Raw genomic sequence first — 26,455 nt, 5'->3', positions numbered from 1 at the left:
AAAATAAAACATTAACTATAGCCTACACTTAAATAAAATAATGTATTTGAGATTCTCTTAAAATGTATTTATTTTTTTATTCTTAAACTAATTTAATCTATTGAATAACAGGTCGTTATTCCTCTGACTTCTGTCTCTCTCTCTCACTCACACACACACACACACACACACACACACACACACACACACACACACACACACACACACACACACACACCTGTACCTGTACTATCCGCTGTCAGCTGTTTATCTCTCTTTGTGAGCTTGATTAAATAGCGTTAGCTAGCGTTAGCTCCGCGGCTAATTTTAGCTCACCCTGAACTAAATCAATGACTAGGTTCTAAAGCATTCAAGTAGTTTTCACTGCACATAGAAGTAGCCAAACAGCGGGAGCATTTCGGGAGCATATTACCAAAACTAGGGATGCACGATAATTATCGGGCCGATAATTATCCGGCCGATATCAGCAATTATGACGTCATCCCGATAAACTCGATAACGTTATTGATAGCTCCGATAACATATAATACATTTTTTGGTTAAAAGAAATCCGGTGTGGGTGGATTTGGATGAAGGGCGCTTGTTTTTATTATAGCAGGGCTGTACGCTAAGCTTTTTCACTAGGGGCACACTTGCCCCTAAATGAGAAATTTAGGGGCAAAAAATATTTTTTAGGGGCACATTTTTTAATAACAATTTTACCATTATTAAAAAAATATGTTCCTCCTGCCTCATTACTGTGGTCCTTTTATTTAACATTTAAGTGCGTTTGTTTTCAGGTTTGTATCTTTTATAATGAACCAACTGAGAAAGTGTGTAAATCACTAATAGAACAAAAACAATGTGTGTGCGCGCGCTTGTGTAGTGCTCCTTGAATGAGATCACCACAACACACACACCATTGCATTAATCAGGAGGACAAGAAACTCTGCATACATTTGTTTCACAATGAAAAGTGCTTTAGAAATCAAATTAATTATTATTGTAAATAACCCCATGAAAGGTTTATTATTTGTATGGGTAATTACCTGCTTCATATTTGTGATGTTACTGGTTTCAGTGTGTGCCTAAAGTGATCAATGTGTTGGGCCGTTTATAGAGATCTATGCCAATTAATGTTTATGTATATCCGGGACTTTTTGAGAATTGAGAGGTATTTGTATATGTGACCTTTATTTTGAAAACCGTGTTGCGACGCAACCTTATTTACATTTGCGCTTTTGACAGTGAAATGTTCAGTCCAACTTAGCTCGAAGGAAAGACTAATCAAAAGGGTTTAATTGACCCGTATGAGGCTCTTACGGTAGGACTTTGATTGTTTATAGAAGTGGAATGTAATACTATGCTAAACGAGAAATAAACTGATTTTACCAGCAGTAAAGTTGCAAGCCACTTTCATTTCATATAGGGGAACCGTGACAATTATTAGTATTATCTTATTTGCATATTGTCTCATTATTAGATAGATAGATAGGTTGATATTTTATAAATTTAAGTAGACAGTATTTCACGTCCTAATAGTGGGCTACTACTACTCACGTAATGCATGGCTGAACCTGAACGTTAGAAGTGTCCCCGTCAATCAATCATCACATCATCACGTCAATCATCATCATCTTATCATCTCTCCACATCGGACGTGGTTGTCATAAGATGGACTGATATCCACTCCGTTGTTCTTGCAGAGCAAAATTTGCGTCTTAAATGTATTGAAAGGAGGTGCTTCTTTGGCGATGCAATAGCCCATATTGAAAGGAAGAGAGGCCACATTCAGTTTTGTTTTGCTAGGAATTATGGGATTTGGTGTTGGATGTATAGACTACGCAGATAGGGACATGGTCTTTAATCGCACGATAGACTACAAGTACCAAGTATATAGCGGCGTGACCCAGATTCACTCCACACGCAAATCTTTTTTTTCACTCAGGCTATCGGTGATCGCAGTAAGTTCATTCATTGCAGACAGATTCTTTCATAGCACCACGACATTGTGTCGCACTGTACAGCCTTGGTTGTAGGCTAATGTTTTTTAAAAAATGTATCCAATTTGTATGGATTAATTTAGGAGTGAAATGCGAATGAAGGGTTGAAATCACAACTCGCAACGTTTCTCCCAAATAATATTTCCAACTCGCAACGGCCAAATTAAGGGGCAATTTGCGACGAGATCGTCGCAGTGTACAGCCCTGTATAGCCTCCTCCCGTTTTGCCAGTACTGTGGTAAAACTGATAGCGTGTGGTTTAGGAACAGGGAGTTTTTCCCAAATCCAGCGCTCCCTTTCTTGGCTGTGATGTAGTCACGTTACATTCGGAGACAGACAGTCGATCTGCCAATTACGTCCCACGGCTTGCACCCACCTCTTCTTCTTACCACCAATCAATCAGAAGCTCTCGTTCGTTTATTTACCTCTGGATTGTCAGCCATTACTCTACTCGGAGCTAACGTTATCTCCCCGCCAGCCACATTGACAAGTACCAGCGCTTATACATTACTGGCAAATGTCTTGTTGCACTTGTGGCAACGAGCGTTGTCAGCATCGACTTTAGTAAAATAGACCCAGACTTTTGAACATTTCGTTCTGTCCGCCATTATGAGAGCAGCGCAGCACCCGTGTGAGTGTGTGTGTGTGTGAGTGAGTGTGTGTGTGTGTGGGAGGGGAAGAGAGGAGAGAGCAGGCAGCCCGCTCCCCGCGCAGGCAGAGACAGAGGCAGGAGAGATATAGACAACGGCCAACAAGATTAGTTTGCGACGTTTAAATTCCTCAAAAAAAAACTCCATAATTTCTCGAGTACCGATAGCAGTACCGATGACGTCGGAGCTTATAAATACTCAAAATTATTATTTTTTTTATAAAAAAAAATATATATATATATATATATATACAGTTAAAAAAGATATTATAATACAATAAATATCGGTTATCGGTATCGGCTTGAGGAGCATAAAGTTATCGGTATCGGTGTCAAAAAATCGATATCGTGCATCCCTAACCAAAACCCAGGCAATTTCGAGCCCTTAAAGTGGAAATGAAGCAGTGCGATAAATACATATTCATAGCATCACATTAGTATTTAGATAAGCCACAGAAGAAATCACGTTATAAAAATAAGCAGTTTCTAAGAAAAAACGATTTGTTGTGTGCATTTCTGAAGCATTTATCATTATGGGCGCGGCCATTTTGTTGCTGACGTCATGGGGGTTGTTTGGTGTACACTGCTGGTTAGCTGCCTATAGTGAATGGGTCAGTAAGTAAATAAAATGTTGCCTACAAAACAACGGGACCGCGGTGGTTCTGTTTGTATTGCTCCTGGCTGTTCAAACTAATTTTACCATGTGAGAGAGAGGAAAGTTGTTAATTTCCACAAACTACCAGTGAAAAAAACAGTGTTGTTGGCATGTTGGCTCAGGCTGGCTGCACTCAGGCGGCGTGATCAGCCTGTTGGACAGGGAATGAAGATCCCCAGAGAACACTTCATTGCCTCGGATTATGTTGTTGGGGTGGGATGTTTGTCCAGAAGACCACTAATCAGCTGAAGCCGGACGCGGTTCCCTCGGTCTTCGACAGACAGACCGGCGTTAGCTCTCGGGAGCGATCGCTAGCTAGTTAGCACCAGCCGGGGACCGGCGTTAGCTCTCGGGAGCGATCGCTAGCTAGTTAGCACCAGCCGGGGACCGGCGTTAGCAACCGGGAGCGTCGCGGAGCATTCAGCCTGCTGGCTACCTAGATCCACTTCAACCAGCGTCGCAGAGCATTCAGCCTGCTGGCTACACAGTTTGTCGGTGTGCTGGAGCCTCGGCAAGCTAACGGTAGCTGGCTCCAGGCTATTAGCACATCGACAAGCTGCTGGAGCTCCCGACGCTCGGCTGGTTGAAGTGGATCTAGGTAGCCAGCAGGCTGAATGCTCCGCGACGCTCCCGGTTGCTAACGCCGGTCCCCGGCTGGTGCTAACTAGCTAGCGATCGCTCCCGAGAGCTAACGCCGGTCCCCGGCTGGTGCTAACTAGCTAGCGATCGCTCCCGAGAGCTAACGCCGGTCCCCGGCTGGTGCTAACTAGCTAGCGATCGCTCCCGAGAGCTAACGCCGGTCTGTCTGTCGAAGACCGAGGGAACCGCGTCCGGCTTCAGCTGATTAGTGGTCTTCTGGACAAACATCCCAAATAACGTTAGCTGTAACGTTATTTACGCCGGTCCCCGGCTGGTGCTAACTAGCTAGCGATCGCTCCCGAGAGCTAACGCCGGTCCCCGGCTGGTGCTAACTAGCTAGCGATCGCTCCCGAGAGCTAACGCCGGTCCCCGGCTGGTGCTAACTAGCTAGCGATCGCTCCCGAGAGCTAACGCCGGTCTGTCTGTCGAAGACCGAGGGAACCGCGTCCGGCTTCAGCTGATTAGTGGTCTTCTGGACAAACATCCCACCCCAACAACATAATCCGAGGCAATGAAGTGTTCTCTGGGGATCTTCATTCCCTGTCCAACAGGCTGATCACGCCGCCTGAGTGCAGCCAGCCTGAGCCAACATGCCAACAACACTGTTTTTTTCACTGGTAGTTTGTGGAAATTAACCAACTTTCCTCTCTCTCACATGGTAAAATTAGTTTGAACAGCCAGGAGCAATACAAACAGAACCACCGCGGTCCCGTTGTTTTGTAGGCAACATTTTATTTACTTACTGACCCATTCACTATAGGCAGCTAACCAGCAGTGTACACCAAACAACCCCCATGACGTCAGCCATGACGTCAGCAACAAAATGGCGGCGCCCATGTTGAAAACAGGGATATTATATTTGATTTTTCAGACAAATAAGATAGATTTCACATTTGATTATAGAACCCTGTCTTACACAAGGTACACAACAAACAAACTAGGATCACATTGCTCACTGCTTCATTTCCACTTTAAGGAATCAAATAGTCTGCCATGGCTACATGCTAACGCTAACATTATTGCGCAACTGTAGGAAAAACCTGGCAGCGATAAGGGAATCGAAAGTCACGGGAGCCACACGGTTCCAGGCATCGGCCAATTAGGTTTTCGATTCCCATCCCTAGCAGCTATCAGTAGCTAGTAGTGTTGTCAAAAATATCGAAGTATCGATACATATCGATACTGAATATTTAAAATGGTTTCGATACTCATTTCCTGAAATACCGATACTTTCTGCAGTATCGGTACCAGCTGGCGAGTGTTCTACCTCAAGTTGTTGACGCGCTGTTCAGAGCACGCTTGCCCCTCCGCCTGCTCCGAGTCCAGCCCTCCCCCTCACAGAGCTGTCTTCAGTTTGTAAATAAACATTTTAGCTGAGTGAAGATGGCAAATGCAGAGCCTCCGCAACTTGTGCTTGTGGATAAAGAAAACAGCAGAAGTGCTGTTTGGAGGTACTTCGGGTTTGAGTAAACAACGAAGGACAAGCTAAAGCTGCCCCAATGCTATTTGCAAGCGGTGTTAGAGCAGTGCCAACGAGGATCTCCATAAAGAAATGAAAGAGGTTCGTGACAGCTGCTCTTTCAACGTCACTGTGACTGAAGCATTAAACCAATAAAACCATTAACTCTAGTTTAATACATGATACGTTGTCTACTGATGGCGCATAATATCAACAGCTGATTCGTTGTAACGTTACAGCTAACGTTAGCTACAACATTGTACATATGTCTATACTGAACACTGGGACCTCATTTTCTACTTCTAATTTACATGCTATACTATGTTATTTGATACTATCTTGTCTAGCACAGTCTCTGGAGCGTAACAGTAAGAAGCATTTTGTATGAAAGTATTCTGTACTTCTGTATGACAACTATTAAAGAAACTTGAAACTTGCTATCCGTTAGCTCCCTTAGCTTAGCTGGCCACCTTTTATAATTACTGCATGGAAACGGAGTAACGTTAACGTTTAAACGTTATGTCGAGGCCATACAATACTACAGTCGACATAAGGTTAATGTTACCCCGTTTCCATGAAGTGTTTAAATAGCAGCAATCTTGTTGAAAATGTAACGTTACTAAAATGCTCCGAGCATATCCCCTCTCTCTCTCTCTCTCTCTCTCTCTCTCTCTCTCTCTCTCTCTCTCTCTCTCTCTCTCTCTCTTCTCTCTCTCTCTCTCTTTCTCTCTTTCTCTCTTTCTCTCTTTCTCTCTTTCTCTCTCTCTCTCTCTCTCTCTCTCTCTCTCTCTCTCTCTCTCTCTCTCTCTCTCTCTCTCATATATTATCTTTAAATAAAAATTGAAACTGTTACTAACTGTAATACAAACAGTTCAGTTTGTCAGGTACATGCAACACAGATTACAGTGTTTACATCTGTCTGCTTGGGAAAATACCATGTTCTGCATCTGCAATTAAAATGATTGAAGTGAGATGAACAGTTATTTTTAAATGTGTGATCTAAAGATAACCAAAAGGTTTTAAAAGTGGTACTATAAGAGAAGATAAATATAACAAGAGAGAAGCTGAGGAGAATCAACCAGCAACAAAAGCTAAATTTGTTTAAAAAAATATATATATATATTTAAAAAAAAATTTGGTATCGAAATGGTATCGAAGTATCGATACTTTCAAGGTATCGTATCTCGAAGTCGAAATTCCAGTATCGTGACAACACTAGTAGCTAGCCAGCTAGATACCGTTAGACAATGCCTCATGTATTAAACTAAAAGTGAATAGTTGACTGGGTCATTGTTTAAACAGTAACTTTAGCTCACGGAGGTCCGCACTAGACTAGAGCACACTGCCCGAGGCAATAGGAGCCTCCGTGTTGATTCGAGCAGAAGCACGGACTGGGGCGGATATGACTCGTTGCCACGGGTTTTTTCAAAATAAGAGTATCATATGAACCGAACGTTGCTAACTGCCGGAGCCATCGATATTATGACTGGAGCTGCGCTTGGGGCGGAAATGAGACCCGCACAGGATTTTCAAAATAAGAGTATCGATATGAACTACACGCCAGGTGGCGGGCAGACCTCTCAGTGTCACTCGCCAAACCGAAAATCTGCCCGCCAATGGCGGGTGGCGGGCTCCAATTTCGTGCCCTGCTCACACACACACGCTCTCTCTCACGCACGCACACACACACACACCAGGGTTTCCGTTGTCCGGTAATTACCGGTTTTTGACCGGTAATCTGTTGATCTGTTGAAGTCCGACATATTTAAATCTCTCCGGTGAAAATAATTCCCTCTAAGCACAATTTGAATTGTATTGAAATAGTTACATTTGTTTCATTGTTGCTTCACCAAGCAGGTCTAATAATGACACGATGTGTGTTCTATTATATGTGTGTAGTGTTCTGATAACGACTATTGGTGAAGCGATGTCGAGATTAATTTGGTTTGGCAGCGGGAGCTAGATTTGCGAGAAGCATGCAACTGCAGAGCCGCAGAGCTGACAGTTGTGCGTGCACAGTGCAATACTCCAATTCAGCCATTGGCAATTCAGCTGTTGGGTGGGTGGCGCTGCTGAGCGGTCCCCAGACCGGAACTGAGAGCGCCGCTGGCTCTGCGGCTCTGCAGTTGCATACTATTGGTATGTGCTTCGTTGGGACTGGGAGGCGGAGATATAATAGTCATCAGTCATGCAACGTTTATATTTCACGATAATGTTGCCGTCTCTCTATGCCAAATTTCTCAGTTATTCGCTTGATATAATTAATACAAATGTCCAATATAACGGAATTCGTTAGCTCATAAAAATTTGATTATAACACACTGCTGTTTATTAATGTCGGGCGACTGCCCACAGACACCTATTTGATTTAAAGTCAGCAGCAGCACAGAGTCTCAGGACCAGTGATGCCAGTAACGCGTTACTAAGTAACGCGTTATTTTAATCTGATTACTTTTCCCCGAAAATAGTAATCTAACGCGTTAATCTTTAAAAGCCAGTAATCTGATTGCAGTTACTTGTCCAAGTGGCTGTGCGTTACTATTTCGTTACTATCTCATCATAAATTCATAATGCAGGCGGAATGCAGTATTTTATTTCGTTTTCGACAGTCAAAAATACATTTTGAGCTGTTTTTCTTATTTGGGAGTGACGTGGTGTGGCAGTGAAAGGGTTAAATACAAGAATGTGTCCCGCGGCGTGACTGGACCCTCTGTCTGTGAGTGACTCTGCTTTGGTCCAATCACATTCCCCATCCACAGTCTGCGAATCAGAGGCAGAGTAGGGCGGGTCTTCACAGCACGTCATGTGACATATGCGCCAATCGTGTGACAGCAGGGCTCCGTCGTCGGAGAATTCCACCACAAAACAAAAGCATCTGGAATCACAACACTAGCCGACGCTTCAACTAGGTACAGGAGGGTTGATGGTGGCAGAGCAAAAGCTCTTATTTGCCAGATTTACAGTTAATTTACATGTTAAAGAGAGACTGATTGTATGTTTATAGAGAGACATTTATAAAAACAATTTAATAGTTACAGTTGATATAATTGAATAGTTCAGCCTGCATTTGTTAGATGTGATACACTGGTTTTGTAAAACCACTGGCTGGCTGCTCTAATGCTGTGAGCATCATAGACTGTTGCTTTACCATACTTGATGGTACAGAAGCTGAAGCACTAGTTTAACAATTTACGTTATGTGCAGAGAAACAAGTTAAAAACAATTTATGCACTTTCAATAAAGCGTTTAAAAAAACTGTTGGGGGAACGACGACGACTTCGTAACCTAGTTACTTTCAAAGTAACTAAGTTACTCTGATAATCAAGTAATCAGTAAAGTAACTTAGATTACTTTTTAAAGGAGTAATTTGTGGCATCACTGCTCAGGACTTATTTTATTTGGAATATAATGACTGTATACGCAAAAGTAGCCTAGTTTTAAGTTTAAATATTATAAATCTACATGCCTTGAGGATGTCATTCTTTATATAGCCTGCCCAGGGAGCGAAATTAACTTTTTGACTCACCGGCCAGTGGCGGGTAGATGGGAAGAATCTACCCGCCAAGCATATTTCTTACCTGCCAACTTTTTTTTGATAAAATATATATATTATATAATCATACTTGTGATTGTGTTATCTGCGAGACATCGCCACCTCGCTGTCTGCAAACAGCTCCACTGTCTGTGTGTATACTCGAGTGGCCTCCAGCTCCAGCAAGGATTCTCCGGCGCTGCAGCTGGACCCTAAACGCTACATTCAGCATGCAAAAGGATTCTCCTGAGCTACAGATGGACCCTATTCATGCGATGTAAGCCAGGGACTCGAATACGCATGTTGTTGTTGTAGGACATTGATGTCAGGAGCTTTCTGTAGCTACTGCTGGATGGCGTTGGGACAACGCCTCAGTGAACTATTTAGTTTACTGCGACATTTCGTAGTGACTAGTGAGCTACCTAGCCAACGGAGGTATTATGCACTGGACTATTGCTGGAGCATTTGTTGATGTCGGGAGCTATCAGTAGCTAGCCGGCTGGATAACGTTACACAATGCCTCATGTATTAAACTAAGTGAATAGTTGACTGGGTCATTTTGTAACGGTAGCTAACGTTATCGCCACCACGCAACAAGTCAAAATGCTCGTTATCTGCAAACAGCTCCACTGTCTGTGTGTATACTCGAGTAGCCTCCAGCTCCAGCAAGGATTCTCCGGCGCTGCAGCTGGACCCTACTGGAGCTAACGTGTACTAGGTAGCTACCTATCCAACGGAGGTATTATGCACTACTAGACTTGCTGGAGCATTTGTTGATATCGGGAGCTATCAGTAGCTAGCCGGCTAGATAACGGACAATGCCTCAGTATTAAACTAAAAGTGAATAGTTGACTGGGTCATTTTGTAACGGTAGCTAACGTTAGAGCAGTCAGCAGACTGCCCGGCCCGACTCTAGCCTCTCTGTTTTTACATGGGGTTGGGAGGAGGGAGGAGCAGCGCGTTGCATGTCTGTGTGTCTTAATGTCATGCACTTGTCCTAATAAACTAACCTACACTGTAACACGCAACACTTTGATGAACATTGTTACTCAGCTGATAGAGTTATACCCTTCTTGCTGTCTTGTCGCACAGAACTTGTAAGTCGCTTTGGATAAAAGCGTCAGCTAAATGACTAAATGTAAATGTAAATGTAAATGTGTGCTTGAGACAGCGAGTGAGAACTCCGCTAAGAATTGGATCATGTTATTCGATCGGTTTTCACATGACTATTTCGTTGCCCGCCACATGGCGGACAGACCTCTCAGTCCCACCCGCCAAACGTAAAATCTGCCCGCAAATGGCGCTTGGCAGGCTTTAATTTCGCTCCCTGAGCCTGCCTATCAATTGTTTTTAAGGGGAGACACTGCAGGTGAATAGGGTAAAAAAATTAACTAATAGATATCACAATGAAACTTCCCCAGTTGATTACTTATATTAAGACAAGACTTTTTTGTATTACAAGTTTTCTGAAATTGTATGTTTAAATATGCAAATGAGGCATTATCTACTTAAATATGCACTAATTTGCATATAATTCCAGGACAGAAATCTGAACATTGGATAAAGCCATTTTCAAAATTATAGTTTCATTTTGTTGACATATTAGAGCCAAAGGTTATTACAGAGGGGATTTTGGATATCTCTTTTTATCACTCCATAAATCAGAAAATACTCCATTCAGTCCATTTTTATGGTAAAATTCCATATTTCGCCATGTTTTTAGGAATAAAATGTGATATAAATCAGGGTATGAATGCGATATCAACAAACCCTTCTGTAAATACCTTCAGAACATAGATATGAATAGAACTGGAAGGTTTGGTGTATGTGTGTGCTACTGAAGTGGAGATTTCTGGCTCAGAGTATGAGGAAAAACTCTTAAAACTCATTTTTGGGAAAACGCCTTCAAAGTTCTGTATTGTAAAATGCCATACTTTTTTTTTTTAAACAGATATTTACAAACACAATACCTAATCAAACCATTAGTAATAGACAACCTAAACACATGCCTGATAACTGAATAATAATAATAATGATGTTATTGAACTGAACAGAACTACACACAGGCTACAAACAGTGTAGTACAGTGTAGTACCCCCTAATAGGCAAAACATATTTGAATAGATATCACTATGAAACTTTCCCAATTTGTTATGTACATATAAACTAAGAAAAAATATATTGCAAGTTTTCTGAAATTTATGTTTATATATGCAAATGAGGCACTTCCCCATTAAATATGTGCACATTTATGGATGCAATAAGGCAAAATGATGTAAAATAAACAACTAAATGTGTGTTATTGACGTTTTATTGTCACTAGTTTCATAGAAGACATGTTTAGGAAGCAAAATATAACAATCTCAAAATCAACAAAAAAAGTATATTTGACTATTCACCTGCAGTGTCTCGCCTTAAGCTCAATAAACTCTGACCGGAATTTCTCCCATTTGATCTTGCAGGACACGGAGACCGGCACTAATATTTTCTAACGGAAACCCTGACACACACACACACACACTCTCTCTTGACTCTCACACACTCGCATCTCTCATGCTCGCATTCCAACTCCGCTGAGAGTTGCGTTTCTGTTATGTTTTTATGTTTTTCGCTCGCGTCATCCATCGGTTTTCACAATCGGCGAGTAGGAAGCATTATCGGAATTCCCCAATCTCATATTTATACTGATTATCGGCCGATACCGATCGCTGGCCGATCGATCGGGGCATCCCTACTAGGAATTGTATTGGGTTTTCCTCAATTGATGGTATGACCTTCCCCTGGACTTGGGAGTTGACCCCTGTTCATCACTTTCCCATATCTGATCACCATATGATGCTTCTTGACCTCCTTGGCTTGAAACTCATTATTTGCTGCCCATATATAACCACTGAGCTGTTGGCCGAGCTGTTGGCTAAAAACACTGAGCTGTTGGCTAAAAACACTGAGCTGTTGGCTAAAAACACTGAGCTGTTGCCTAAAAACACTGAGCTGTTGCCTAAAAACACTGAGCTGTTGGCTAAAAACACGAAGCTGTTGGCTGGAATTGTTTTAATAATTCAAGGTTTACAAAACCTGTTGCACTTTCAATTTCACTCTATACATCGTTCCACTACCTTCCTTCACGCACCAATATCATTTATTCCACACTGTCGATTTATCATGAACTAACAAAGAGAATTCTGGTTGACCATCTTCCCCTTCAAAATAAAAGTGCAGAAGGTTATACTTCAAAGCCGTCTAAGTATCTGTTCTCTGTTCTTTCCTCCAGACCCCCCACAGCTCTCTGTCTGTAAAGAGGAGGTTCCCCCTGAGCAGCAGGAGAGGAGCCCCAGTCTGAGCCAGGAGGAGAGGAGCCCCAGTCTGGGCCAGGAGGAGAGGAGCCCCAATCTGGGCCTGGAGGACCCAGAGCCCCCGCTGATTAAAGAGGAACAGGAGGAAGACTGGACCAGTCAGGAGGCAGAGCAGCTTCAATGGCTGGAGGACACTGATACCAAAGACCCAGTATTCACTGTAACCTGCATGAGAAGCCATGATCAACACCAGAGTCGGTCCCCACATCTTTACCAGACTGTAGAAAGCAGAGAGGGAGAGCCTGTACCCAGCACCTCCACTGGACAGATGGACACAGAAGCTGAGGGCTGTGGATTATCAGAACCACCAACCAGTGACTTTCCATATGAGAAAGCTGTCCACATGAGAATCCACACAGGACAGAAACCACATGGCTCTCATCTTTCTATGCACATGAGGATTCACACAGGAACAAAACCATACAGTTGTAGTTTTTGTAAAAAGAATTTCAAGTTCAAATCGGGTCTGGCCGTCCACATGAAGATCCACACAGGGGAGAGACCATACTGCTGCAGTGTTTGTGGGAAAAGGTATATTCAAGCCTCAAACCTAAAGAAACATATGATGACTCATACTGGGGAGAGACCGTACAGCTGCAGCATTTGTGGGAAAGGGTTCATTCAAACCTCAGACCTACAGAGGCACATGAAGATTCATTCTCAAGAGAAAGCATACAGCTGTGTTGTTTGTGGGAAAGGGTTTACACTACAACAACATGTAAAGAACCACATGAAGGCTCATATAGGAGAGAGACCATAGAGCGGTATTGTGTTAAGAAAAATGTGGATCTGAAGTTACATATGAAGGTCATCTATAAGAGAAGCCGTAGTGTCCTGCATCTGTTCTGGAGGATTTATTAAAGGAACACGCCAACGTTTGGGGAAATTAGCTAATTTGCCGTCTTCCCCAGAGTCGGACAGGAAGGTAAGATACCCTTCTCATCTCTGTGGGTGCAGTACAGACGGAAAGACCCGCAGCGCGCTAGCTAACTTACAAAATGACTGGAAGTGGATACGGACCATTAAGGCCGCCACAGAGTCGGGCGTACTCTGAGTGGACCGGACTCCTCGCGGCATGTCTGTAGTTGTTTGAGGTTTCATAGTCAAGCGTACCACCGTGTAGTACCAATTTCCTACATTTCTCATGCCAGTTTACTACATTTAATGCAGGTCGATGTCAACCAACCTTTTGTGTGACACCGGTGCGCCCGACTCTGTGGCGGCCTTAATCTTACCGTCAAAAGTAACAAAATACACTTATTTACATGTTGTGACTTTGTGTATTTAACACGTGTAGAAATAACAATGTAAAATGAGACGTTGTAATTTTCAATGCAGATACATAGAATAATTTTCTTGAGGAACAACCGGCAGCAAGGCCTCGTCGTAACTTCCCTCAACGGAACCAGTGTGACTAGCTAACCCCTACAGAGGAACAACCGCTGATCGTGGAGAGGAAGGTGGTGGTGACGATGAATTCTGGACAAACCAAGATCCAGAACCATATCTATTTGAAGTTGAACCATAATTTACAGAGGAGGAACCACGTGGTTCTGGAGGCGGAGGCTGTCGAACAGGTGGATGGTAGATGGATACACAAGTCACAACATGTAAATAAGACGGTTACTGTGTGTATTTCGTTACTTTTGGCTAGGTAGGCTAATGGTCCATATCCACTTTTGGCTAGGTAGGCTAATGGTCCGTATCCACTTTTGGTTAGGTAGGCTAATGGTCCGTATCCACTTTTGGCTAGGTAGGCTAATGGTCCGTATCCACTTTTGGCTAGGTAGGCTAATGGTCCGTATCCACTTTTGGCTAGGTAGGCTAATGGTCCGTATCCACTTCCAGTCATTGTGTAAGATAGCTAGCGTGCCGCGGGTTCTCTCTCTGTTCCGCACACACGGATAGAGAAGGGTACCTACTGTATATTTTAGTTTGACTCTGAGGAAATAAGATAATTTCACAAAATGTTGGCATGTTCCTTTAAATATTTTCATCTGGTAAATCCCAAGGAAACATGTGGTTGAGAGACCATAGAAGGAACAGAAGATACACAGCTACACAGCTGTATGTTGTCAGGATGTATTGCTGAAGAACCATGTAAATCCATATACAATGGCACACAGGACAGTGGCATCCAGTTTATTTTGAAAGACTTCTACAAATTGAGTGGACTTTTATCTTTAAAATTCACATTTAAAGTATTTTCATTTTACTTTTACTCCACTACAATTCAAAGGAAATTATATTGTACCTATCAGTAATTATTTTCTTTGAAGGAAAAGGATTTTGCATACATCACGTGATATAAACTGATTAGGTACTTTCAAATTTTAACCTGCTACCATCAAGATGTAATTTGAGTCGACATAAATAAACCACAAACCACCTCATCATGACATTTAGAGGTTAACGGATCGAGAATCGAATGCTTCCGAGCTCTCGAATACCCCTCCGACTTTAGATTTCTAGTTGTGCATTCGCACGGGATATGTTTTTACCAAGGTGTCCCGAAATTGAACTTGACACGCCCATAGTTTTGGCGGTTGAGGTGCGTGATTGAAAATTATTGTTTCAATTGGCACCCCAAACTAATGTATAACAATGCCAAAAATGCAGTCAAATCTATGACAATCCAGCAGGGGATAAATAATGAACTGGGTAAGAGTTGTATAGTATGTGCACCAATATATCTTACAAGAAGGAACTGTAGGCTTACTGTATTGATTTGGCGTTGGCACTGAAAATCTATTTAATACCTTCCTATATTGATTTTACTACTAAAGCAAGAACAAATTACAGAGATGCCGATTGGCATGCGACTAATATTATCAGATGAGCTCTGTTTGCCAAAATATGGTAGGTCATTTGCACTGGAGTTTTTAACGTTACAAATTACGGACATGGCGGATTCGCACAGGATTACGATTACAGACGTCCTCTGATTCTGTCTGCAACCTGTTGTCACATTTTCTTTACTGGGGTGGTTCCCGATAGGATGAGAACTTGTATAAGTGTCTTAGTATATAGATACTTCTAGATAGTTCTTCAGTTAATTAAAGATTTGCATCGCAGTCAGAGACAGAAATATAATATTTGTTCTAGTATGTAACGTAATTTTGACTTTTACTTTTTGTGTCTTTCAAAGAGCTGTATAAAGTTGCTTTTGAATATTTTTTTTACCGTTTGGTTGGACTCTGTTGTTTGTTTGGAAACATGTGAAGCATTTCATCTGTGGATAAACATCTACAAATGACACAATAAGTGTTTGATTTTAAATCTTTAAATATTCTCAAAAAGGGACATTGAGGTTTTAACCTCGAGATTTCAAATGCAAACCGTTCAGAATACATATGAAATTAATTTGCATAAATAGGACAAAAACACAACTGAAACGATAAATAAATAAATTAAAAACAGTTACATACTGAGCTACAGTAGGTTTGTGGTCATGTATTAAATGAAAAACAGTTACACACTGATTTACAGTAGGTTTGTGATCATGTTTTAAATTAAAGACTTACATACTGAGGTACAGTAGGTTTGTGGTCATGTATTAAATTAAAAACAGTACAGTAGGTTTGTGATCATGTTTTAAATTAAAGACTTACATACTGAGGTTTGTGATCATGTTTTACATTTAAAACAGATACATACTGAGGTACAGTATGTTTGATCATGTATTAAATTCAAAACAGTTACATACTGAGGTACAGTAGGTTTGTGATCATGTTTTAAATTAAAAACACATACTGAGGTACAGTAGGTTTGTGATCATGTATTAAATTAAAGACTTACATACTGAGGTACAGTAAGTTTGTAGTCATGTATTTTTTTTTATCCACTTTCTCTCCTTATTTTTAAATGTTTCTCCCATCCCAATTTCGCCTCGCCAATTCTCCCTTCAATTCTCCCCTCCCCTGTCTCGAACGTTGCTAGACTATGCCTCCCACTGGTCGGCTGCAGTGAGGACCAAGCCTTGCATCACGTGTCCCCTCTGGTACACGAGGAGGCAGCTGTCGCATATTTTCACCTGAACAGCGCGATCTCTCAGTGGCGAGGAGTAACGCGTGGGAGGCTCACGCTGCCCCCGATACTTCCTGATTCTGCTGTACAGGCGCACCAACCGACCTGTAGGAGTCGCTGTCCACAACGTCCAATCCCCACCCACCGGCTTTCCCACGCCTAACACTGCCAATTGTGTTCGTATGAACGACCAGCCAAGCCGGTAGCAACGCAGAGAGCTGGGCTCGATACCAGCATCTCCTGTGTTAGTGGCGAGCGCCTTGCCCACTGCGCCACTTAGCCGCCTGTTTGTGGTCATGTATTAAAGTAAAAACAGTACGGTAGGTTTGTGGTCATGTTTTAAATTAAAGACTTACATACTGAGGTTTGTGATCATGTTTTAAATTTAAAACAGTTACACACTGAGGTACAGTAGGTTTGTGATCATGTTTTAAATTAAAAACACATACTGAGGTACAGTAGGTTTGTCATGTTTTAAATTGGAAACACTTACACACTGAGGTACAGTAGGTTTGTGATCATGTTTTAAATTAAACACATACATACTGAGGTACAGTAGGTTTGTAATCATGTTTTAAATTCAAAAGTTACACACTGAGGTACAGTAGGTTTGATCATGTTTTAAATTCAAAACAGTTACACACTGACCCTGAGGTACAGTAAGTCTGTGGTGGTCATGTTAAATTAAAAACAGTTACACACTGAGGTACAATAGGTTTGTGGTCATGTTTTAAATAGAAAACAGTTACATACTGAGGTACAGTAGGTTTATGGTCATGTATTACATGTAAAACAGTTACATACTGAGGTACAGTAGGTTTGTGATCATGTATTAAATTAAAAACAGTTACACACTGAGGTAGGGAGGTTTGGATCATGTTTTAAATGTAAAAGTTACACACTGAGGTACAGTAGGTTTGTAATCACGGTTTAAATAAAAAAAAACAGTTACACAACTCTCAATGGCGTGACTGAGGTAACTATACACAATGGTGGGGGTTTGTTTGAATTATAGAGGGACACGCCATCTTTAACCTATGCTGGCTAACAGCTGACTTGGACTGTATAACGTTATATCTTTTATAGTAGGCTTATTCTGCAGTGCTCTTTCCTTGACAAACCTCAAGTCTTTATTCATGCTTTATATCTTAAATTATTTTCTATAATGTGTCGCTTGTCACAGTGAAATAATCTTTGATATTTTTCTTTTTTTACACTTTTAGTAAATTGGTCAGATTAACGGTAACCTATAGTTCCAGTTTAGGTTAATGAATGTGGATGCACCGGTGGTTTAGTAGCGAATTCCTGCGGTTCTCTGGATGTGGAAAAGGAAGAGAACCTAGGATGGGAATGGGATTATTTATATAATATACTTATAATATAATATATAATTTATATATTATACTTATACCGTATGCGGTCTGGTAAAGGTCTGTATTCTTTGTTGTTGTTTTGGTTATACATATATATATATGTATTTTTTCTTTAAATTAGCTAGCTGGCAGGGTGTCCGCGGATCCTTAAAAAGTCTTAAAAAGTCTTAAATTGGTTTATCAATAATTAAGGCCTTAGTTTGTCTTAAAATGTCTTAAATCCATTTTCAGAGGTCTTAAAAATGCCATAGAAAGGAAAGATAAAATGCCATGTCATGTTTTATTATGAAATCTGGGGAAGTACGGTTAACGGGAGATAAAGTCGGGAGTTTTTATTGACCGCGTTGTAGCATCACGCAGACCGGAATGGGGCGGAACCAACGCGGGTCCTTATGTTGGCCGGGAACAATTTCAGTGGAGTCTAGCTAACGTTAGCAAGGCGAAGCGGAAGCGATAACGTTACGTTTAGTTTAGCATTTGCACTCGTTAATATGGGAAAGTGCCAATTTAACGAGAACTGGCTCGACAATCCACTGTTTGCGCCATGGTTGGTCCCAGTCAAAGACCATTACGAGGCCTGCTGCAACAACAAAAAAAGAGCAGTCGAGTCGCACATGCTGAGCAGCGCTAAGCGTACCTCTGCAAAAACGGCGCCTGCAAACTACTATTTCGAATTTCTTTTCGGCCCTGCCATCTCAGGTAGGACTATAACATCTGCACCAACAGAAGTCTGGATAACATGCGGCTCCACGCCAACACTTGAAGCTGAGGTCTTAACTTGAAAATAATCTATTCACGGATGTAAACAAGGACACGTTTGTGTTTATGTTCGATGAGAGTCACCCACTATGTATTTTTTCCTCCCACCCACCCCCTCCTAATGTACAGTATCCTCCCATCATATGTATGTTAGGATCTATGGGTAACAGTACTGTATATTTGCATATCTTATATGTCACAAATGTAACAGTACTATATACTTGTATGTCCCTATGCCATAAATGTCATGTATGTTGAGTGTCATAAATGTCACTATGAATTGAAAATGGGGGACCCTGATGTAAACAAGACTAAAGTCTTTCTCTGGTCTGCATCATCTTAACAATTGTGTGTATTGAGCCGTACTGTATTGTACCCATTCTGCAATCTGTTAAACAAAGTTTTCATTCATTCAACCAAACCACAAAAACAAAACGACTGGATGAATAAATGAAAAACTTTATTAACAGATAACAGATCAATACACACAATTGTTAAGGGGATGCAGACCAGAGAGACTTTCGTCTTGTTTACATCATGGTCCCCCATTTTCAATTCATAGTAACTGTACTGTTACATTTGTGACATATGCAAATATACAGTACTGTTACCCAGAGATCCTAACAGAAAAATATATACATATGATGGGGAGGAGACTGTACATTAGGGGGGGGGGGGGCGTTGGACATTTACGGTGCCCAGTTTCTAATTGCAGCCTCCCGTAGGTGCTCTTTAAGAGCGGTTTTGAATGTGGGCAGGGGTAAAGTGGGTTTTAGGAGTGAGGTTAAGCAGTAGTCTGACCAGTTTGTTTTGTGATGTTTGTAATCTTGTTTTTAGGGCCTTTGAGGTGCTTTGGTACTATGAGGTGCAAGCATAGTCGTAGTACCCTTGAATGAGTGCTCCTGTTAGAGTCTTCAGGGTATTCTTGTTTACCAGAGAGGAGATCCGGCACAAGAATCTAGTTTGTTGGTTGACTTTTTTGATACCCTGGGGAGGGTGGTAATAGTTATGTGTTCTGACAGGTATCAGTCCTATGGTGATAATCATGTGTTCTTACAGGTATCAGTCCTATGGTAGTATGTGTTCTGACGGAAATGTGGCTGTTGCACTTGCTGCTTGGCCCCTGGTATATTTTGTATAGCTATATTTGCTATTTATGTTTGGTCACCCCTTTGTTGAAATTCATCCAATCCAGTTACTCCTTTAAGTTCAAGATTTTTAAGTTTCCAAGTTATTTTTTAATAAACATCTTTGGACCAACGTGTCCCTAAACTTAAACTAATTGGTGTCGTTGCATGATTTTTGCCATTTTGTTATTGTGAAATTGGTATTAAATTTAATTCTGAGTGGCATTAAAAAGTCTTAAAAAGCCTTAAATCTGACTGGGCTAAACCTGCAGATACCCTGAGCTGGACTCCGTGGTTAAGAGGTGATGATGCAGCATCTTAAACTAGCTGGACTCTGTGGTTAAGAGAGCTGATGCAGCATCTTAAACTAGCTGGACTCTGGCTGAGAGCTGATGCAGCATCTTAAACTAGCTGGACTCAGTGGTTAAGAGAGCTGATGCAGCATCTTAAACTAGCTGGACTCTGGCTGAGAGGTGATGCAGCATCTTAAACTAGCTGACCTCAGTGGTTTGATTTGATAGTTTACTTGATAGGGACAGCACATGTTAATGAACGTCAAGTACAAAATACTAAATGTAAACATGCCGGGTTGTAGCAAGAGCTAATTTACACCCGTAGTCCCTAAACAGGAGACAGCAAAACTCTTTCAAATAAATAAATAGCCTGCTTAAGGTAAAAGCATTGTGACAATCAATGATAAAAACAACAATAAAAACAAGAAACAAGTTACATAAACTAAATCGGATAAAAAATTATCACAGTTCTGGTTTGCCTTAAGATGCAGTTTAAGATGGGTCTTGAACATGGAGTATGTAGGGCACTCTCTAATCACAACTGGTAGGCTATTCCAGTAGTTACCACCTTTAACAGAGAACACAGTTTTTGCAAAGGTAGTGTACCGAAAAGGCACCACACAGTCCCCTCTACTGATGGCCCTGGTGGTAATGCCAGTGTCTCCTTTTTGTTGGATGAACTCATTCAATGGGGGAGGGTCAAGTCCATGCAGAACCTTGTACATGAAGCAAGTATATTTGAAAAGTGGTTAAGAGAGGTGATGCAGCATCTTAAGCTAGCTGGACTCAGTGGTTAAGAGGTGATGCAGCATCTTAAACTAGCTGGACCCAGTGGTTAAGAGAGGTGATGCAGCATCTTAAACTAGCTGGACCCAGTGGTTAAGAGAGGTGATGCAGCATCTTAAACTAGCTGGACCCAGTGGTTAAGAGAGGTGATGCAGCATCTTAAACTAGCTGGACTCAGTGGTTAAGAGAGGTGATGCAGCATCTTAAACTAGCTGGACTCAGTGGTTAAGAGGTGATGCAGCATCTTAAACTAGCTGGACTCAGTGGTTAAGAGGTGATGCAGCATCTTAAACTAGCTGGACCCAGTGGTTAAGAGGTGATTCTCTTACCACTAGACGGCGGCATGGTGGTGTAGAAGGTCCAGGATTCTATTCCCGCTTGGGGACCAAGTTTCCGCATTGCCAGGTACCCAGGTGGGGTATCTCCCGGGCCTTTCTGTATGGAGTTTGCATGTTCTCCCTGTGCTCGCAAGGGATTCCCCCCCTGATAAGATAAACCCAATGGAAAAACATGCACAACAGATCGCTAATGCTGTCGCGTCCCTGACGAAGATGGACAGGAGCACTTGGATTGGTCCCCGGGGCGCGGCCCCACACCGCAGCCCTTATCTGCTCCCGGCTGCCCTTGGGGGAAAGGGCGACGGGATGGGTCAAGTGCAGAGACTCAATCGCATTGGCGACCCAACAACAATTGCATGTGTGTGTTCCTGTGTGTGTGCCGCCCATCGCATGTGTGTCTGCCTGCATGCCAAATAAAGACTTCTCCAAAGTCCAGTTATTATTATTATTATTATTAGACTAAGACACTCACCATGATACAAACACAGCAATATGATAATGGTTTGTTTTAACGTTTAACAGTTATGATTCAGATAGAAAGTTAGGGTTATGGTTAAGGTTATGGTTCGGGTTTGGATTAGTTTTTGGAGGGGAAAGGGGGGGGGGAGTTCCCTGGTCCCACGCCATATTTGGCCAGGTGGGTCACGGAATTTCCCTGGCCATAGAATACATCACTGGGCGCGTTTCTATTGGTCATGAGACTTCCGTGAGTTCTTTCAGGCTCCATATTGTGGACCACTGTCATTGTCAAGATTGGGTGATGCGGTGAGTTGGAAACTGTTCGTTTTCTGCTCTGCTCTCTATTTGAATATGTGTTGAGCTTTTGGTCACGTGGCTCAATGTTTACATATATCTTTTCAATTGTTACTCACGTGGGAGGTCTCTCTGGGGATTCCCTGTCTTCCCTCTTTTATACAGAGGCGTGTTGACAGGGTTTTTTCCCTCGGACGCGTCATATGGGACCCATATCTGTGTCTTTTTGGCCAGCTTCCTGCCGCTCGTCCCAGGCGGCATGGAGGGAACGTTGTCTGGTTTCTTATTAGAATTAACATTGATGTGTTTTTTGGGTCTCGACGTGTACCAGTGCATGTGAGCGGATCGGAGCGTGAGCGGCGCGGAGCGACCGGTTTTGACGTGAGCGAGGAGTGGGTTTTAAAATGAGTCGGCGCGACGTCCGGAGCGAGAGTTCTCCTCCGCTCCAATCCACTCCAGGTCGCTCACAGTGGTTTAACACTGTTGATGTAATATACATGCAGTACAATGCCAAAGCAACAGATGGCGATGTACAAACATGAAGGCCATTTTCAACCAATGAGAAGGGTGAACCTGTGATATCCTGTTCAAGCTTCACTCCTCCTCCTTCACTCACTCCTGTTAGAAAAAGTATCGACGCCATTGTTGTTGACGTTAGCTTACATGCTAACGTTAATGGCAGCGACCATAGCATTGTGGCTCGGCTAGCCTATCATCGCTTAATAGAGCTAGTGAATGGATAAACAACGTTATTTAACATTGCAGAATGGGTACAATTATAATGCGGCTCAATACAAACAATTGTTAAGGGGCCCAGGGGGTGTAGACTGTTGTAGTTTGAGCTCATTTACACCATGCTCCAAAAAAAAAAAAAAAAAATGCCGAGCGATCTGGCGCGGGGAGCGGGGAGCGCTCGATTCAAGGTGAGCGGGGAGCGAGCGGAGAGCGACTTGGGGGCGGGGTCAACATGAGCGATTAGCGGAGCGGACCAAGCTTTAAAGAGCGAAGAGCGGATTTCTCGGCCGCGCCGATCCGCTCACGTGGCCTGACGTGTACATAGCGCTAGCCCTGGGTGCTTTCGGTGTGGAACCACGTCATGGGCTGGCGCGCCTTGGTTGCTCATTCATAGAAACTGCGTTTTTTATACGAGCGACTGGGAAGGAGGTTTTATCTCTTCCGAGCGCCAGTGTACTAGGTTAGTCTCAGATTCAGATTCAGATTACTTTATTCGCCATTTCATAGTTTTCAGGTACAAAATGGAACGTGTTTTGGCATTACAGTGCATACTTTTTTCACATTTAAGAACAATACAACAGTAAATAAATAATTTTAAGTAAAATGCAAGACAGGACATAACAGTGAGACAACAATAAGACTGTGAAAGTGCGGTGGTTGGGGACATGGATACAGTGCAACACAAAGTACAAGTCCAGAAGTCCAGCCCTAGCAGCTCGCCATAGAGGGGGGGGGGAGCAGGGGGACACCTGACTCGTTTACCAGGCGAGCTGCTGAGGGGAAGAAACTCAGTCTGTGGCGGGACTTTAGTGTCTTGGGCAGCCGTAGCCGCCTGCCGTGGGGGAGCATGTTGAAGAGGTTGTGGGCGGGGTCTGCCATGATCTTCCTCGCCCTCAAGGCCCTGGTGGAATGTAGGGACTCGAGGGAGGGAAGGGGGCAGCCGATCACCCTCTCCGCCGAGCGAATCACCCGCTGCAGCTTGGCCTTGTCTCTGACCGTGGCTGCAGGGAACCAGGTGATGATGGAGAGGGTGAGGATGGAGTGGATGATGGCGGTGTAAAACTGGACCATCATGGTCCTCGGCAGCCTGAACTTCCTCAGCTGACGTAGGAAGTACATCCTCTTCCGGGCCTTTTTATTGAGAGCGATGGTGTTCAGCTCCCATTTTAGGTCCCGGGAGAGTGTCATGCCGAGGAAGCGGCAGGACTCCACAGAGGCCACCGGGGTGCCTCCCAGAATGATCGGGGTGGGGGAGGCTGCCTTCCGCCTGAAGTCCACTACCATCTCCACTGTTTTCTGGGCGTTGAGGTCCAGGTTGTTGCAGCTGCACCAGCTCAGCAGCCTCTCGATCTCCCTCCTGTAGGCGGACTCGTCCCCCCTGGATATGAGACCCACCAGGGTGGTGTCGTCCGCAAACTTCAGGAGTTTGACCGAGGGGTGCGGAGAGACGCAGCTGTTGGTGTACAGGGAGAATAGTAGTGGGGACAGAACACAGCCCTGTGGGGAGCCAGTGCTGATGGACTTGGGATCGGAGATGTTGATTTCCAACTTCACCCGCTGTGACCTGTTAGTCAGGAAGTCCGTGATCCACCTGCAGTTAGAGTCCGGCACCTGCAGCAGGGACATCTGGTGCTCCAGGATGTGCAGGAGTATGGTGTTGAAGGCCGAGCTGAAGTCCACCAACAGAATCCTGGCATAGGTCCCTGCAGTGTCCAGGTGTTCCAGGACATAATGCAGAGCCATGTTCACAGCAGGGGGAGATAATGGAGTAGATCAAAGCATTGGCGGAGGGATCTCACGCCCATGGGGTGGGCCACCGTGTATGGTGCATTCACGTTCTGACCGTCTTGGTGGCGCTCTCTGTGATGTTTTGGATCGACACGCGTACCTACCCCCCTCTTAGGACTGGGGATGGCGGCATGACTAGGACACAGGACTGGTTCTGGTCGCGCCGGACCAGGTCAGTTAACACGTTGTCCGCCGGTGCGCAGATCTGCTGTTCTGGTACCCTGAAGGACTTTGTGCTTTTCCGGGGGGGAAATGCCAGGTCAGCCAGGGCGTCGCAGGGATTGATGTTATGGATGTGTGTGTCATAGGTATGTCACTACGAGTTGTCCTTCACAGTGTGTGCTTGGTCCATATTGTGTTGTGCTTTGCGCTGTGCTAAGGGGACTGGTCCTTCTCCATTCGTTTTTGCCCCTCCCTTCCCCTGCTGGGCAGGGCTGGGAGGGGGCTGTCGAGGAGGTTTTCTAATGAACCCCTCTGGCATCCCTGTGTACGTCCCGGTCCGCCGGGCCCAGGTCCGAACTCGTTCTCGTTGACCTGTTGGCCTGGGTTAACCCCTTTGAAAACTGAAACACTTGTACTGCCTGTATAGCCGGTGTATACGCGCAGTTATGTTTCTGAGTTTTTTCTTGGGGGGTTAAGGGAACAACCGCCTCCTGTTAAACTAAACATAGGGGGGTGGTTGATTCCCCGGTGTGTTGGTAGCAGAGTCGACTCTCGGGTTGAGGCCGGGCTTGACCCCGTCTGCCTGCGAGTGTGCCCCCGCATCTTTCATGACGTCTGCCAATCGTGTCAGCCTTCTCTTAGACCTCTCTGAGGGGTCGGGTTTGTGGAGGTTGCGACATGGTGCACAGCATACCGAACGCCCCTTCCGCCGGGGTGCTGTTTCACAGTAGACCCCTTAGGCGCCTGTCTAGTCCACAGTGCTCCGGGCACAGGTCGAGTTATGCTCTTGGGGCCTGTTGCCTGGATTGAGGGATCAACCTCTTTGGGGGTTGTCTTCCCGGTGCGCCGACTGGCCCCACAGTATTGGATTGAGGGATCAACCTCTGCATTTCCCCCCCGGAAAAGCACAAAGTCCTTGGTGGCCTGGATCAAGGACTACCTCACTGAGAGACCGCAGTACGTCAGACTAAAGGACAGTCAGTCTGACGTACTGGTGAGCAACACCGGCGCGCCCCAAGGAACTGTGCTGTCACCCTTCCTCTTCACCCTCTATACCTCAGACTTCTGCCGCAACTCAAGCGGGTGCCACCTGCAGAAGTTCTCAGACGACTCCTCCATCGTAAGCTACATCACCGACGATGATGAGGAGGAGTACAGAGCCCTGGTGGAGAGCTTTGTGGGGTGGAGCGACAGCAACCACCTCCAACTCAACACCAGTAAGACCAAGGAGCTGGTGGTGGACTTCCGGAGGGGCAAGAAGAGGCCCCCCCCAATTCCCATCACCATCCGAGGGGTGGAGGTGGAGGTGGTGGACTCATATAAGTTCCTTGGGGTACACCTGAACAATAAACTGGACTGGTCGGATAACACAGAGGCCCTCTACAGGAAGGGACAGAGCAGGCTGTTCTTCCTGAGGAGACTCAGGTCCTTCAACGTGTGTAATAGACTGCTGCAGTAATTTTACCAGTCTGTAGTGGCCAGCGTCCTCTTCTATGCTGTGGCATGCTGGGGAGGCTACATCAACTCAAGGGACACCAACAAGCTCAACAAGCTGGTGAGGAAGGCTAGCTCCGTGGTGGGAGTCGAGCTACCTAGACTAGAGGTGATGGCAGAGAGGGGGATGAGAAGGAAGCTGGCTGCCATCATGGAGAACCCCTACCACCCCCTCTACGACGAGCTAGTCAAGATGAGAAGCTCGTTCAGCCACAGACTCATACCCCCCCGACACTCAACTACCCGCCTCGGACAGTCCTTCATACCAGCGGCCATCAGGCTCCACAACAGTGGGCAGCGACTAGCGGCCTCCAGGCTCCACAACAGGGGGCAGCGACTGCTGCCAGACATTGACCTGGGACTAATAGGAACCCAAGGAGGACAATAACACTACCTTAGGCATACTGCACCTTATGTGGATACTGTGATACTGTGAATAATGTATATTTCAGTGGATACTGTGATACTTTGAATAATGTATATTTCAGTAGATAGTAAATTATAACACTACCTTATGCATACTGCACCTTATGTGACACTGTGAATACTGTG

General features: G+C 44.0%; 1 protein-coding gene across 1 annotated transcript in view; it reads left to right on the top strand.

Annotated features, from left to right (window-relative positions):
• Positions 1 to 15,927, top strand: part of LOC311241696 (uncharacterized protein) — a 41,655-nt gene extending 25,728 nt beyond the window's left edge. Inside the window, exon 2 of the mRNA XM_084330579.1 lies at positions 12,188 to 15,927. Coding sequence (XP_084186705.1) covers positions 12,188 to 13,029 — 842 coding nt within the window. The 3' untranslated portion in view covers positions 13,030 to 15,927. The remainder of the gene's footprint in view (positions 1 to 12,187) is intronic.
• The last annotated feature ends 10,528 nt before the right edge of the window (positions 15,928 to 26,455 follow it).

The sequence above is a fragment of the Notolepis coatsorum genome, assembly GCF_963971535.1.
Source record: "Notolepis coatsorum genome assembly, chromosome: 15".
Lineage (NCBI taxonomy): Eukaryota > Metazoa > Chordata > Actinopteri > Aulopiformes > Paralepididae > Notolepis > Notolepis coatsorum.
This window is presented reverse-complemented; position numbering and strand designations above follow the sequence as displayed.